At 35.7% G+C, this 17632-nt stretch overlaps 1 protein-coding gene across 2 annotated transcripts in view; it reads right to left on the bottom strand.

The window, feature by feature from the left end:
• Positions 1-563: 563 nt before the first annotated feature.
• LOC136028111 (syntaxin-binding protein 2-like) overlaps positions 564-17632 on the bottom strand; it is a 59931-nt gene continuing 42862 nt past the window's right edge. Inside the window, exons 3-4 of one of the 2 annotated variants that reach the window (XM_065705746.1) lie at positions 5790-5948; positions 564-792 (exon numbers count right to left, since the gene is read on the bottom strand). In XM_065705746.1, the coding sequence (XP_065561818.1) occupies positions 665-792; positions 5790-5948 (287 nt within the window). In that variant the 3' untranslated portion in view covers positions 564-664. The remainder of the gene's footprint in view (positions 793-5789; positions 5949-17632) is intronic. The other variant, XM_065705744.1, reaches the window with a different exon arrangement.

Below are 17632 nucleotides of genomic sequence, written 5' to 3'. Positions count from 1 at the left end.
GTCATCCTATGGATGACGGAGAGGTGTTCAAAGCTTGAAAATCCGGTATGTTTTCATGGATATCTCTAGTTTTTTCGAGAAGGCGGGAGCAAATTTTCGAGAAGGAAATACTAATAAAAATAACATAGTAGAATCTGAAATACCCTTCCGAAGAATTCAAAATTCAATTCTTAAACTTCATAAGGATAGATTACGAATACAGTTATATAAGTCTGAAAAAAACTTGTTTTATACACTTGTTTAAATATACCTGCATATATAAACTTATTTTAATAAACATTTGAACCATCGAAAGCTTCAAAAAATGCTTCTACTTTGATTAGGTCATCCACTCTACTTTGACAAGTTTGGAAAAAAGAACAACAGAGAAACGTGGGGACTACTTACCAAAAATCTTGTGACTCAATTTTTTTTTTCTTTTTAGCAGCTTGAAATTTCATGCTGGGCACAGTGAAATCAATCAAGTTTTTGAGAAGTAGCGGTATTTGTCGCTCCAAGAAAAAAAAATTGTGACAGCTTACGAAATATAAATATAAAGGATTTTAGATTAGATTTTAGATTAGAGTAATTTATTTCAAAAACATGTATATAAAACATTTTGCTGCACTTGAGATAAGTAAGTAGATTTATAGATAAGTAATTTTTCTTTTCCTCTTTAATAGAACTAATAACTAACCTGACTTTCATAAGGAATGCAATCAATATTGATTTCCTTCAAAGTTTCAAGGAAATTGGACAGCTTGAGACATTTGACAACTTCAACAATTTTGTTGAAAAGCTCATCTGGACACACTGCATGCAAATGAAACATAGAATTAGTTAAAGGCAACGACAAATAAAGCGAAAAAATACTTAAAATAAAGCAATTTGAGAGTGAAAACAAAATTTTTTTTTATTAAACGAACAAGCAACGTTACTAAGCATATTTCGGTTGCCAAGTCCCCCTTAAAAATTTCAATTTAAAAACTTGAATCCTTTAAAATACCTATCTAAATCAGAATATTCAACTTCGTCTAATCATTTTTATAATATTTAATATTAAACGTGAAATTATCGTCTAACTTAATTCAATCAAATTTCAGGTTGTTACGTCTGCTAGAAAGCTAGAATTTCTGGTCTTTCTAGAAAGCTTTAATATACATAAAATGAGAAATCACTTGAACACCTATCTAAAATAGTTTATCAATAGCAATTGTTCTCCGATGCAAATTCGGACAAATGGGTGCAATACATCCACCTTCTTTGTGAAGTATCTTTTAAGTGTTGTTGTTGCATATTAACTTCATTTACAATGTTTTTTCTCTGTGTTTTTCATTTTTCACTGTTTTTGTTGCTTGTTCGTTTTAAAAGCAGCTAAAAATGGTTATCTTTTCTTATTTGTAAATGCAATCTTACCGGCCGAAAAAAAAAAAATTCTAACCCGAAAAAGCCAACCGATACTAAACCTATTTGTCATCAGCCGAAATGGGATTCAGCTATCGAGGTCAAATTCGACTAATTTCAAAACATATCTTCAGGGCTCACCGTATTTAGACTTTATATCGTATTTAAGAGACACTATGATTGACGGCAGTTAGTTTCAAATCTAGATTAAGCATGGCTCTCCCCCAATTTTGACATGGGGAATCCAAAGGGCCTGTTAGAATTTTTCTATCTGATTTACTTTCTAAAATACAGCCTGGTATCTACAGGGGTAAAACCTGACTTTATTGTTTCCTAGAGCCAAGACATGGCATAAGTATGGCACAAGAAAAGAAAACTTAGCATCTTCATTCAGCAGAATATGAGTTGCAAAGACAGGAGCAAATCAAAATTTCTTAAATCTATTCATAAGATTCTTTATCTGTTTCTTCTGATCCAAAAAAAAAAAAAAAAAAAAAACAAAAACAAAAAAAAACAACAACAACAACAACAAAAAACGCTGTTTTGAAATTTTCGCAAAAAATTGTAACATGCGTCGCTTTTCTAATCTAATTAGTATAATAGCAAAGAGGGTGTTACAGAAAAGGGATAAGAAAAATTGCAGTACCTTAAAAATAATAGTCTTTTACTGACTATTAAATAAAAAAAAAACAAGCTTTTTAACGAAAAGTAAGGAGGGTATTCATTTTTAACATGTGTGTATTTTGAGCGTGTACTTCAGTAATAGCGATTATGTCTGATCTATATATTTTAGAAAAGGAGTTTAATTCATTAAGTTTTTCAAAATTAAGACTTTTAGCGTTGCTTAACAAAAGTGTGGGAAATTTAAAACGACCTGCAAAGGTACCATTTTTACACTTAACTCTATTTAAATTACAAATGGGTACAGGGTGTGTGGTGGGATTCTTAGCGAGGGCCAGATTAATGCAGTCAGAACAAGGGACCAAGGGAGCACATTTGACTTTTATGGGATGACTATTAGGGTCAACATCGATAGATGAATTATTAGAGTAAGAGAAAGATTTGTCTTGGGGATTTGGGGGTGGGGGACGGGCAATGATATGGATGAAGCACGAGGAGAACAATTAGGATTCATTATAAGACAAATAAAAAGTCCCAGACCTGAGTCACGTTGACAGGGTAGGCACGAGGGATAAAACGAATGGGCTGGGGGTGGGGTTTCGTAAGGTGCTGGGAAAGGGGGCCTGGTTGGGAATAGTGATTCATGTCCGTCAAGAAATTGCTGGTTTGTGGCAGAGTAGGCAGGGTATAGGCCAGCATACTGTGAGGGGGGAGGAAATAGGACTTCTGTATGCGGGGAGGGAGAGGAGGTAGCAAAGGATAAGGGAGGAGAGTTCGGGATCGGGAAGGGTTTGTCAATTTTTGAGCTGTGCCTGATGAAATTTGATGAGAATGCGGTGCACTAAAAAAGGACGACGGAAGTGAGATGAGTGGCTCTTACATTTTTTGTCTTTGGACAGGGACACTGGAACAGGGCCCCAAGGAGGAGAATTAACATCATCTACTTTTGGTGCATGGGCAAAACTACAATATTTGTTACAGTGCATGGTGGGAAAAGGTGGAGGAAAAGTGTGTATGGGAGGGGGACGGAAACTAAAAAGGGATACTAAAGTAGGGGTATTCAGGGAGGGGGAGCTTGTTTTCCGAAACAACCCTCTTGTTTTCCGAAAGTCAGGAGTGACGTGAGCGAAAACACATTCTCTGTTGCTACAAGTTAAGACACTACACAAATCTACGTGGTCAAAACTGCAATCCTTTTTGTTGCAACATTTCTGATCGGAAATTTAAGCATATATGCAAAAACCGACACTTTTTCTTCAGTCTGCAAAACCCTCGTTCAAAGAACCGGCAAAGCATGTTGTATTTACGAGTTCTTACGTCACTTTTCTCTACGAGCGTCGGAGGGGGGGGGGCATTTGCACTAGTTGATGACGTATCACCAGGATTCATTTCGTCTGACAAGATCGCACAGTCGTGGGCTAGGCTTGGGCTAGATGTTATGTTTTGCAATTTATTATCAATGGGTGCATTTCGGTTAGCAACAGCGATATCTTTGTCCGTTTACGTTGACTGGGTAACTTGGTCACGGGAGATTTGCGAAGGGTCACAAGGGCGGGTTTCGATAGCCACCGAAAGTTCTTGTTTCAGCTGGGCTATAAGAAAGTCTTTAACCTCCAAATGGCCTGTCAACACTTTAATTTGATTGTTCTTTTCCTCCATTTCTGACAGAAACGTTGAGTGCCTTGTCCGGATTTCTAAATTTTCTGCTTGACACGCCAATAAACTTGCATCCAGGGTCTTAATTTTCTCACTTAGACGGATTGTTTCGGATTCATAGTTGGGAATGTCTACACTTTCCACAGACGGCTTAGTCCCTTTCGGTATATCAGAGTTAGTTTTAGGTCCCGTAATAATTTGTGGTGAAGAGGTGCCGATTCCGCTTCCTCTTACAGGTCTCTTCGCACTAGGCTTTTGTGGGGGTTGAGATGCTTGCGACTTCGGAGTCACGGGTATTTTTTTTGCAAGACATTCCATGAATAACTATTCGCCGGAATGGTCCTTTAGTCCGATTTGGGCGCATTTATTAACGCCCGCGTGGTACCAACGGCCGCATCCTTACACGCATTGGACAGAATTTGTGGTTACCAGCAGTCGGCACTCGGGACAATAGTTTTTTGGTTTCGACATATCACAATAGTTGCTTTGGGACTCGAGTCAGGCAGTTGCAACACTAGACAGGGAGAGTAAAGCAGTGGCAATACTGAAGGAAAGGAAGAATTATTCAATTTTAGTTTAAGTAAGGCACATAAGCAATCTTGAATGCAATTAAATAACACCTCAGTCACTTAGATGTTTTCGCAATTAATAACTAGTTGTCTAATAATTCAAGTTCTGATTATAGAAATATTTTCAGTATAAGTCCATAGGGAGATCAAATAACTAAATAATCCAAGTTCAATTAAGTTCAAGTTCAATGAAGTCCATAGGGAATCACGATTGAGTCTTACTGTATAATGAGATTATATCCAGATTGTAGTTCAATTAAGTTCAATTAAGAGAAGTCCATAGAAAATCACGATTGAGTCTTACTGTATAATGAGATTATATCCAGATTGTATCAATAAAGGTGTTTACTGTATGAACTCTCAAACAAGACTGTAAACAAGACTTGTAAAGGCGTCGAGGGCTAGACATGTCGTCGAAGCATGAATCATGGCTTCATTTTTACACTGTTCTTTTCTTTCTGCACGTTGACAGCCAGCGACCTTCAACTAGCTGCCAAAAGTGTGGATTTTTGCTGCTCCTTTTTATTGAGCTTTGATTTCTCTTGTTAGAAAAGTCTGCAACTGGCTCACTTGACTCCTCACTTTTAAATTTGAGTTTTTTTTGTTGCTAGGTCTTTTACTTATTGGATCAGTGAATGAACTACTTTATTACCTTTTATCTGATTTAAAGCCAATCCGAAGTTTGTCTTTCTATTTTCCCTGTTTTTTTCCACCATTCCCATACGTTTCAAAATAACCTTGTATTTCTTCAAACACGCCAGAATTGACTGAACACTGATCGCCAGAAGTTCAACTCTACCTGCACTGTGTTAATCCTGTTATGTGAACTGTCTGATCCAATCAGGAGTTTTTTGACAGCACTTAATTGTTTTGAATGTCTTTTGCTTTCAAATCGCTGCTTTGAAAATCGGTTCAGATTATTTTCTGGACTTCCTTTGGTGTGTACCAGCCAAAGGAAACAAATGGTTAAAAACGATAAAATGGAAAGTCCGGTTTTTGATAACGGTTTCTGGGAGAGGAATGGCAGGGGGACATTTTATAGGCAAGGGAAAGGGCTAAGAAGCCTTCAGAATGGCTTTGTTAAAAAGGTAGCATGGGCTTGATATCAGAAATATATATATATATATATATATATACAAGCTATGTAAAAATATATAGAATAAGCACTTGAAGTACTACTTAGGTAAAATTTTGGCAAGTACTTGATATTTGATACTTAAGTAAGAATTTGGAGAGTATTTATCACTTAATACTTAAGTAAAAAAACAATAAGTACTTAATACTTGATACTTAAGTAAAAGTTTGGATGACTTGTTGCAGCACTGTTACCAACCATAGGAAATTTAACCCAGACTGTTTTCTATTAAATTTTCTATAAAAGGTCTGACAGACAAGTATGAAGGGGAGGTGGTTAACCCTTTAGTTAAGAAGCTGATTCACCAAGTGCGGTTAGCCAAAAGGTAAACTAAATGCCGTAAGTAAAATATGCTTAAAAATATACAGTAAATATATATATTTTTTCAAAGAGAAGCATTCAGATCAAATGAGTAAGCTAAATACCTCTGGTAAAATATACATGAGCAGCCTTGTATTTTTTTCTCCATGGATATGTAATGTCAGAGATGAGAGATTCTACAGAATCATTTGTAGGACTCAAAAGATAAACAGCTTCCAAAGAAGGATGTGGCTCCCTACTTCTGTCTAATAAATCTTCAATAGCTGAAAAAGAAAGTTAGATCTTTTCAATATTTTGACAAAGCACTCTTAAACAATAGAAAAAAACACAACAAATTAATTGAACACTAATTTAGGCTAACTCATTTAATAATAGTTCAAATCAACCAAAGAAATAGTATAATTCTAGAGAAGGCTCTTTAGAGAAGAAAATAAGTTAAGGAAACAATTCATACTTCATAATATGAAGAATAATTGTAACTAGCGCATTTTGCATGGAGCACCACTGTACTTTACCCTCCACTCCAACTCCTAATGTGCAAACATATAGCCCAAATTATATAGTTCTCCTCTCATCTCCTAATGTGTCTCTCTTGTTTTAACCTGTGTACATATAAATTGAACCAACTGCGACGAAACAAGAGATAGAAAAACAAGCGACGGACGGCAGACTGAATTGGAAATATATAATTTGGGCTATTGAACATTATTGGGGGGGGGGGTAAAGTATAGCGGTGATGCATGTAAAATGTGTCAGGTACAATTTCTGAATATTATGAAGTATGAACTGTTTGCTTAATATGTTTTCTTCCTTACAAATCCTTCTCTAGGTTTATATCCAAAAAATTTTCTCACTTCTACCAAAAAGAACAAGAGCTAAGAGCTCATATGGCACTTGTGACGAGGCGAGAAGAGCTAAGAGCCAAGAGATCATATGGTATGAGCTCTAACAAAATTCTATGAATCAATAGATTGATTTAAAAAGGAAAATAAGAGGCTTATTGCAGGCCAAGATTTAAAATAAGAGCTCTGAGTAACAAAGTCCTTCTAAATATCAAAATTCATTAAGATCCGATCACCCATTCGTAAGTTATAAATACCTAATTTTTCCTCTCCCTTTTGCCCCGCAGATGGTCGAATCTGGGAAAACGACTTTATCAAGTCAAATTGTGCAGCTCCCTGACACGCCTACCAATTTTCATCGCCCTAGCACGTCCAGAAGCACTGAACTCGCCAAATCACTGAACCCCTCCCCCAAACTCCCCCAAAGAGAGCGAATCCAGTACGATTCTGTCAATCACATATCAAGGACATTTGTGTATTCTATCCACCAAGCTTCATCCCGATTCCTCCACTCCACGTGTTTTTCCAAGATTTCCCCCTCCAACTCCCCCCAATGTCAAAAGATCTGGTCGGGATTTGAAATAAGAGCTCTGAGACATGAATTTCTTCTAAAAATCAAATTTCATTACGATCCCATCATCTATTCGTAAGATAAAAATACCCCAATTTTCATGTTTTCCAAGAATTCCGGTTTCCCCCTCCAACTCCCCCAAATGTCATAGGATCTGGTCAGAATTTAAAATTAGAACTTTAAAGCAAAAGATCCTTCTAAATATCAAATTTCATTAAGATCTGGTCACCCTTTCGTAAGTTACAAATAATTCAATTTTCATAATTACCCCCCTCCCCCAATTCCACCAAAGAGAGCAGATCCGGTCCAGTTATGTCAGTCACGTATCTTAGACAGGTTTCTATTCTTCCCATCCAGTTTCATCCTGATCTCACCGCTTTAAGTATTTTCTAAGATTTCCGGTCCCCCAACTGCCCCCCCCCCCAATTACGCTTGATCCGGTTGAGATTTAAAATATGATATCTGAGTTACAAGGTCCTTCTAAATATGAAGTTTCATGAAGATCCGATCACTCCTTCGTAAGTTAAAAATACGTCATTTTTTTCTTATTTTTCAGAATCACCCCCCCCCCATTGAGCGGATCTGTTCCAATTATGTAGATCACGTATGCAAGACTTCTGCTTATTTTTTCAACCAAGTTTCATCCCAATCCCTCCAATCTAAGCGTTTTCCATCATTTTAGGTTTCCCCACCCCCAAACTTCCCCCAATGTCATCAGATCGGGCCAGGATTTAAAATAAGCTTTGAGACACGATATCCTTCTAAATATCAAATTTCATGGAGATCCAATCACCCGTTCGTAAGTTAAAAATACCTCATTTTTTCTAATTTTTAAGAATTACCCCCCCCCCCCCAACTACCCCAAAGAGAGCGGATCCGTTCTGGTTATGTCAATCATGTATCTAGGACTCGTTTTTTTTCCCCACCAAGTTTCATCCCGATCCCTCCATTCTAAGTGTTTTCCAAGTTTTAGGTTTCCCCCTCCCAACTCCCCTCCAATGTCACCAGATCCCGTTGCGTTTAAAATAAGAGCTCTGAGCCACGATATCCTTCTAAATATCAAATTTCATTGAGATTCGATCACCCGTTCGTAACTTAAAAATACCTCATTTTTTTAATTTTTCAGAAATACCCCCCCCCCCCAACTACCCCAAAGAGAGCGGATCCGTTCCGTTTATGTCAATCATCTATCTAGGACTTGTGTTTATTTTTCCCACCATGTTTCATCCCGATCCCTCCACTCTAAGTGTTTTCCAAGTTTTAGGTTTCCCCTTCCCAATTCCCCGCCCCCGTCACCAGATCCGGTCGGGATTTAAAATAAGAGCTCTAAAACCCGATATGCTTCTAAATATCATATTTCATTGAGATCCGATCGCCCGTTCGTAAGTTAAAAATACTTCATTTCTTCTATTTTTTCCGAATTAACCGGTCCCCCACTCCCCCCCCAGATGGTCAAATCGGGAAAACGACTATTTCTAATTTAATCTGGTCCGGTCCCTGATACGCTTGCCAAATTTCATCGTCCTAGCTTACCTGGAAGTGCCTAAAGTAGCAAAACCGGGACCGACAGACAGACAGACCGACAGAATTGGCGATTGCTATATGTCACTTGGTTAATACCAAGTGCCATAACAAGTAAATTCGATAAGGACTATTGACAATGCCCTAATGCCAATTTCCATCAAAACGAACCTGAGCTGAATTGGAGTTTGGCAACAAAATATTTTGTATACAAAGCATGAGCTATATTTTGATTAATCCTATATAGTTTCTAATAAGGTTCGAGTAGTATTTTGGGTTAGATTTTTAAAGTAACATACTAGAGCGTTTTCTTAAATAAGTTCGGAGACCAAGCAGGCAAACCAAGACAATGCAAGGCAACAGGACAACAAAAGAAAAAAAAATTAGAATTCCAAGTACTGACCTTTCTTTATTATAGCTTTCTTAGGCAAAATTGGTTGAGTGGAAACAATTTTCAAATCCGCTTAGTTGCTAAAAAAAAAAAAAAATAAAAAAAAAAAAAATCAGAAGCGCGAAGTCTTTTCCTGAAAAAGCCTCATTGAAATCATGGCTCAAATAAGATTTTTTTTTGCAAAATTATTATTTTCTTTTTTGCTGTGGATAGCTTCGTTTTTTTTCTGTGTCCTTATTCTCCCGTAATGTCAAATAGAGACGGTTCAGAAACTTTTATATCTGTACGATATTTTTACATATCATTTCTCCTTATTTGAGTTCCAGCAATTTCAATTTAAGAAACTCTTTATCGACAGCATGAGAAAATATAAGAAAACGTGGTAGTTTGCAGCCAGTTGAAAAGCAGAATAAATTTCAAAAGCAAAGGCAATTTTCACATTCAGCCGTGTCTTCAATAAAGTTTTTCAGGCAAAGCTGGTGTACTTTTTTTTATTTTTCAGGGCAACTACAATGAAAAGGCCTTAACTAATTATGGTGTTTGAAATCGAAAAAGGAAAAATTATGAACTTGTATAAAGCTAATAGATTGGTATTATGTGAATTTTTTTTAGGTAATTGGGGGATCACTGTTAGTTGATGGGTTGAAAATTGAAATTTGGATTGAATCAAATTTTGAATGAGGGTATATTTGTTTCACGTCTACTAGACTGCCCTTCTAAAGAGCCTTTTGTCTGGCACTTGACAAGATCAGAAGAGTAATATATTGTAATGTATACTGTAAATACTTAGTTCAGTAAAAAAAAAAAAAAAAAAAAAAAAAAAAAAAAAAAAAAAAAAAAAAAAAAAAAGCAAGCAAGTTCTATGGACCTATCAAGATAGAGCGGTAGTAGGCCTTAAAAAATTTTGTCAAAGATTGAGCAAAGCACTAGGTATCAGTCAAGGCCCCTGTTGCTATATCAAGCATTGTTAACATTAAAGACCTACAAAAAGAAAGTGGAACAAAACTTGAATTGGCTCTCACTACGTTTGTTACTAAAGAGAACCCGTCCATCAGCAATATGGACACCCCGCCAGAGATATTGAAACAACATGCACGATTCGTAAGGTGTTCAACTTATGGCGTGCTGACACCTTCCCTCCCCCCACGGCAAAATAATGTTTAACATTCTATTTTTCACTGATTTTGTGAAGAAAGTAGAGATGAGAGCCATTTTTGAAGCTGATCGAAATTTATGAAGAAGATTTGGAAAACAACACCTTAAACGTTTGATGGCGGAAAGAAAAATTTGGCAAAAATTTCTCTAACGGAACAAGGCACACCATGTCAATGCAACTGATTTTCTAAATATTTGTGGCAAAGCAATCTCTCCGAACATCCATATCTTACTTAATATTTTAATCACTATACCTGTATCGACCAGCACAACAGAGCGCTCCTTTTATACATCGGAGAATCAAGACATACCTAAGAAACGTGACGTCTGAAAGTAGGCTAAATGGCTTTGCCAATCTCAATGTCCACAGGGAAATTCTAGTTGACACAGACAATGTATATACCCATACTGACGAAGACTCAATTTTGTTTTGTAAGACAGCTAATATAGGAATATTGTGTCAGAATAAAACGTAAAATCGTATTTAATCTGCTGGGTTTTATCAATCATTCTTATAGTCCCTACTCGAAACTTGCATCCAAAGAGCTAAAATAAACTTTAAGTAATGCCTTAAATTACCGGTTTTTCTGAGGATTTTTGTTGATTAGCCCGCACTAGACATCACCACCCTTACTTACGGCAACTTACATTCATTCTAAGCTAGCTTTCATTCACTCTTTTCGTTTTTCTTCATTTTAAGTTTCCTTCTCTTATGGATTTCTGCTTGATTTATCAAAATTATTTTGCTCAAACTAAGAGTTTATGCAAAATCTTTTGGATTTTACTTTTTGGTTCTCGTTTGGTTTGAACTTTTTGCTTTTTATGCAAAACTTCCTGTTTTCAATAATATAATTCAAAAGAGGCCATTAACCATTTTTATTTAAAGGGCAGGTAATAATCTTGTCAACAGAAAAAAAAATCGGCTTATGTAGTTTAAAATGCATTATGGTGCAAATATTAAATATTAGTGGAGAACACTTTCTTTTTGATTTTTTCAACTTTTATCATGACCACATTTATGGACAAGCAGGGCTTTACCGTATGCAATACATTAAAACAGATTGGACTAATTGACAGTGTTTTCAGATCGACGCTGTTTCGAGGTAAAGAATTCTCTATACTTGTTTACTGATACTGACAAATGTCCTTAGAATTGGAGACACAACCTAGGTTTCCCGGTACCCACAGGTATATCTTGTGGAGACAGAAAAGTTATCTATTGCCAAGAGGGTCAGTTTCCAAAAATCAAAGACAAAGAGAACACACAAAAGATCAGTTAGTCAGTAAAAGATCGTGCAACACCCTGGTTTCATCTTTGGAGGTAAAGCTATAAAGAGTATTGATTAATCCCATCTCCTCAAAAATATATTTTCACCATCCATTCACGCGGTAGATATTCTCGAATGGGTTTGTTCCTTCTGGGCAAGAAAGCATGGTGAAATTATACCTTCTATGGACACAATGCCATCCATCTCAATTATAATTCTCTGCAAATTTCACACAAAGCTTGTTCCCAAAAATGAATGTCCGTGTTCTGCAAAGCTCATAGAAAGCTGTTTATACTCCTCCAAAGGATTAATAATACGGCTTCTAGAGATATAACAGGGTGTCAATGGATATTCTTCTGAGTACCCACCATTCTTACTAGCTATATACTAGCATCACCGTTACGGTAGGTAAAGAAACACCTCACAAGGGATAGTCAATTCCTATGTTTCTTATATTTAAAAAAATACTACTGTTGCCAACAATCTATGAAAAGGGGTTGAGCCTTATATCTCGAATCGGCAAAAAAATTGTTATAAAGGGTATTTTCAATTACAACAGCAGAAAGAACTTGTTTCCCAAAGAGTAAGCTTATGAAAAATGCTGTTGCACTTATGCTATAAATAATTAACGCTTAATGCTATAACATCTTTTGTTCTAGAGTTACTTTCGATTTACAATCAACTCAAAATCTATTATAACCAAATTTTCATGAGTTTTAGAGACCGAAAGTGTTAAGTACAGGTCTCCCCCACAGTCAAAAGTATAACGTCTTTTCAACAATCGACGGTTTAAAAAGGCGTTTTATATATTTTTTTGCTAATCTTCAACATTTTGTAAAATGTCATAAAATATATGCCATATTTCCACGACCTTATAGCAAAGTTCTTTTGAAGGACGATAAAAATTCTTCTTCAATAATTTTATTAGGTTCTTAAGTTTCCTCTAGGCTTCTCATACAAGCCTAGATACTCATGAAAACCCCCAAAGGTTTTTTGGGGTTAGGATGCTCGTCCATAGACCAGAAGCTATCGTCAACGCAAAAGTACTGTATACACTGTTAATTGATTTAAAAATTCAATGCATGAAAACGATGCATTTTCGCGAAAGATATGATACAATTTTAGAGACCAGAGCGGGCATAAGTCGAATCCTCTAAGTTAACAATCTTAAACCAAACAGACTAAATTGAATGAAGAAATCCAGCACAAAAAGAAACAGAAAAGGCCATTAATATGAGCTGGGCAACCCTCATTTAACTCCCCAAAACAATTGGTAGCATTGCCTCTTCAATGAATACGCAATATATTTTCAATTGAAATTATTCTTTACCCGATGGTCAATATATTCGAAAGAATGAATCATTTTAGTCATTTTATGATAATTATTACTTCGCCATTAGTAAGCATATAGATACAGTAAACCTTGGCATTGGGGTTTTTGGACAAGCAAGATCCCATTTCCTACTTTTATCAGGTTCACTCTATATATAAGTCCTAGCTACATTTTTTAAGTTTAGCATTAATCCGCAAATATAAAATGGCGGGCCCAAAATAGGTCTGTCGAAACTGTTTTTGAAACATAACCACAATATCACTTTTCCTTCATGGCATCCCCTTCTTAAAAGGGGATGCTTAAAGTTGAAAGTATACAATAGTTGTTCGTGTATAGTAAGTGCTCTTCATAAATTGTTTTGATAAACATAGTTACGTATTTATTTTAATTTTCTCTATCTTGTACTCCGTCCCTATGAACTATCCCTAGCTCTAAGAACAACAAGCAGTTTGCAAGATATAAAGAAACAATATTTTATTGATTAAATTTATATTAAAATATAAAATAAAAAAATGTTGTTGTATGTTGAGTCAGGAAGAGGTTCTTTGTCAGGAGCAGAGGCCACATAATTGCACAGCTTCAATGAGCAGTAAATCCGTTAGGTGAAGGATGAGCAAAAAATTGAAGCAAAATTGATTAAAATTTTTTTGAGGGTTCTATTTTTTTTAGTAAAATATAAAAAGGGGAGCAAAAAAAAATATACGCGAATTTTACTGAGATTCTATTTAACTTGAGGTTTAGAACCCTTGTTTTTTTTTTATTTAAACTTTAAAATTATAAGAAACCAGTTCTGCTGCACTGTCTTTTTATGTAAAAATAAGCGTCTATACACAAAAAGACGAATGCAACAGAGAAACAGGCTTATACAGAGAGTTCCGAAATTTACTGCCCAGCTACTTCATTATCTAGAAAAGAAAAGAAATGTCAATCATTTGCAGACAATAGACAGTATGTTTTTCCGAACTAAAAAATTTACAAAAAGATAAATTTTGAAGACTGGCTAAATACATTAAAAGAGCGAAAACCTCACGATGGCTGCGATGTCTGGTCAAGACCTTTTTTCTTCACATGTAATTATGCTTGCTATTAACAAATCCTTTTAGACTTTCCTGGAACATTTTGTGATATAGGAAAAGCACAGATACAAATGTGTTCCTTAAAACTGAATTAGTCAATACAAGATGAATACTAAATGTGAAAATGAGCACTACCTAAGGAGGGGCGGGGGTAGCATGGATTAGTTTTTGGCGGAAAAGAAATTTTCTGGGCAAAAACTTTCATGGGTAGATAAGGTGTGATTTAAAAGAATTACATTTTCTAAGAGCCCCACGGAGATAAAACCATCGAAAAAGTGATGAAGAACTAATATATTATACAATATATATATATATATATATATATATATATATATATATATATATATATATATATATATATATATATATATATATATATATATATATATGTCGCTAAGCGTATTTTACTTATTATCAATTCTGGTAGCCCTTTTATTGAAATCCTTTGAAATCCAATTTAGTCAGGTCTTGGGGGATGGTGAGAAGGGTGGTGAACTGTATGAGAGTCAGGAAGGTGTACTACGTTCAACAAGGTCGTAAGAAAGACGCATTTGCACTATCAAGAACGGCTCAGGAGCGACTAAGGCCCAGCGGCCACGGGGTAACTGTTTTGAGACTAGAATTGCTAACTGATTGCGCATGCAACTGTTGTGTGACTATGGCCTTGAGGAAATGAGGTCCAACCCACGAGGCAATCCAGATGTTACTGGTTTCCACTCAGTCTAAAACCGGTTCCGAATGAGACCCCAGTCATGGTCACAGTTGCGTTGCAGTGCTGTCCCAGACATTTTCGGGAGATTATTTTGGCTCTTAACATGTCAGACCAGGAATTAAACATGAAAGTAGACTAATATCATGATTGTCAAAATGGCTAGTATACAATAACTGAGCAGCTAGGGGTTTAAGTTTAAACTTTAAGGAGAAGGTTGAGAAGAAAATCGAACTGAATCATAAGAATATATGTGCATCCAGGTAGTCAAAAGAGCACATCTCCAATATCTTAGTAATTTCTAAGGGTATTAAGTTGAAACCTTCAATCATTGGTGAGGAGGGTGTCGAACAAAATCAAAGTATACTATATACACCTAAGTAGTCGAAAAGGCGCGTCTGCAAAATATCAAGAGCGGCTAAGGGTATTCATTAGACGCTTTCAGAGGATGCTGGGGGAGGATTCGAAACTAAATCGAAAGACACTATGTGCATCCATTTCGTCAAAATGATAAACCTATAATATATCAAGAATCGCTCAAAGTTGATATAATATAACAAGAATTGCTTAAAGTATAAAGCTGAAACCTTCGGTGCATGTTGATATAGATCCCGAACAAATTGTCAAAAGACAGTATCCGCAACATGTCACGAACAGCTTTTGATATCAAGTTTAACTTCCAAGGAATGATCAGAGAGCAAATTGAATTCAACGATAAGATACTTCCTGCATTCAGGTTGAAAAAAGGGCATATCAAAGATATCTCAGCAACTTCTTAGGGTATTAAGGCGACTTTCAGATAATTGTACAGATGGTACTGATCAAAATCAAAACGCACTATGTGCATCAAGGTTGCCAAAAAGACATAGTGACAGTATCTCAGGAAGTTCCATGGACCACAGTAGAAACTTTCAGGGAATAAACAAACATTGTACAACAAAGTCAAAAGCAACTGTGAACATAAAGGTAAAAAAAAGGGCGCATTTATAATATTTCAGGAACACCTAACAGTATTAAGTAAAAATTTCGAGTAAATATCGAGAGGTATATTGAACTAATTCAGGAGACATTAGGTGCATTATGAATGTCAATATGGCATATATGCAATAACTCGGGAACATTTAAGAGTATTAAGTGGGAACTTTCACCGAAAGTTGAGAGAAATGTTAAACTAAATCAAAAAACTCTGTCTTGAGGGAATGCCGATGGGGATATTGAACTAAATCGGTGAACTGTATGCATCCAGGGTGTCAAAATGGTTCATCTGCAATACGGCAGGAACGGCTAAGATACTTGAAACTTTCTGTAAATATTGAAGGTGTTGTTGAGCTAAATCAAATGACACTATCTCCATCCAGGATATCAGAATGAGACGTCTTCAATAGTTCATATACGGTTAATGGTATAGATTAACGCCTTAAGCGACCTAGCTGAAACTGTGAGGGAATATTGGACGGAAAGGACAAGTAGATACTAAATTTTGATTTGTTGACCGAAGGAAGCTCATCAGCGACAAAGAATATTTGAAAAAAAAAAATGGTTGTATTGATTCTTAGTTTGAAAGTGTGTGTTATAGTGTGTTATATTCTTAGTGTGATCTCTTTTTTTGATCTCATTAAAATTTCAGGCCGTGAAGACACCTCAATAAAAGTTTCAGAACCAAGGGAATCGCAACTGGAAACAAATCTTGTCAGGGATTCTTCATCTCCTTTTTTTTTCTTTTTTTTTTTTTACAACAAATTGGAACTATATTAGCTAATATACTAGCTCAAAATGCATAAATGCAAACAAGCTATTAAATCAAAATATAACACACACAAAAAAATTCCTACAACGAAGTGTTTGATCATTATTCGTCTATATCAAAGGTTGTAACAGTAGATACGACGGAACAGCTTCACCCCCCAAAAATTGTTCACATTTTTTAAAATACTAGTACCCGTACCCAACCATTTGCAGTTCTATAATATAGCTATTTTCAGAATTCCTAGCAAAATTTTGTCCAGAATATGAAGAGCAACCAAAAATCTTTTTGCTTTTATTCATCAATAAAAAAAATATCAACAAAACTTACAGGATTTAAAATAAGAGCTCTGAGACACAATATCATTCCAAACATCAAATTTCATTAAGATCCAATCACCCGCTCATAAGTTAAAAATACTTCATTTTTTCTATTTTTTCCGAATTAACCGGCCTCCCACTCCCCCCCAGATGGTCAAATCGGGAAAACGACTATTTCTAATTTAATCTGGTCCGGTCCCTAATACGCTGGCCAAATTTCATCGTCCTAGCTTACCTGGAAGTGCCTAAAGTAGCAAAACCGGGACCGACAGACAGACAGATCGACAGAATTGGCGATTGCTATATGTCACTTGGTTAATACCAAGTGCCATAAAAAATGGTGTTTTTTATACTATACAAATAAGTGTTTTTATACAAAATTAATAGTACTAAAATTGCGCTTACAAGATATTAATCAGGAAAAATTGCGTTAAAAGGGAGGGAAGGACAGTTTTACAATTTCTTGAAGGTGTTTTCAGAAGAAAAACCCATAGCCTCCCCAAAAATTGTTCAAATGTGACTGAATTTAATATCAATCAATTCAGTATTTTTTACAGTATCAATTGAAATTGCCATGTTTTTTAGATGCATTCTAATGTGCCTTTTATTTTGACACTGTTTTGTCTCTGTTTGACTGCATTGAGCCTGGTCTGAATTGGTGTGGTAAGGGTCATAAGGACTCTACACTTTAGTGAACTTATACACAAATTCTAGACAGTGGATTTCTACCAAGTGTTACTTTATTTATAAGATACTTAGAAACTACCATGCCTTCCTATTCTTTATTAAGCTCCTTGTAAAATATATAAGCCGATTAAAGAGACCACACCCCCTCTCATTCCCAAAATATAACTGCGTAATCAAGAGAAAATGTAGGACCATGTATAATCCTTTGTAAGTATAATCTCAGTTAATGTGTTCACTGGTTTATTTCAACTGATCAAAATTTATTTATTTATTGACATTTGAAATCAACTCATGGTATGTATACACGATTTCATCGCAATTCGGCTTTAG

This window comes from Artemia franciscana, chromosome 6, assembly GCF_032884065.1.
Source record: "Artemia franciscana chromosome 6, ASM3288406v1, whole genome shotgun sequence".
NCBI classification, from domain to species: Eukaryota; Metazoa; Arthropoda; class Branchiopoda; order Anostraca; family Artemiidae; genus Artemia; species Artemia franciscana.
The sequence above is the reverse complement of the archived record's forward strand: the minus strand, read 5'-3'. Positions and strand labels throughout refer to the sequence as shown.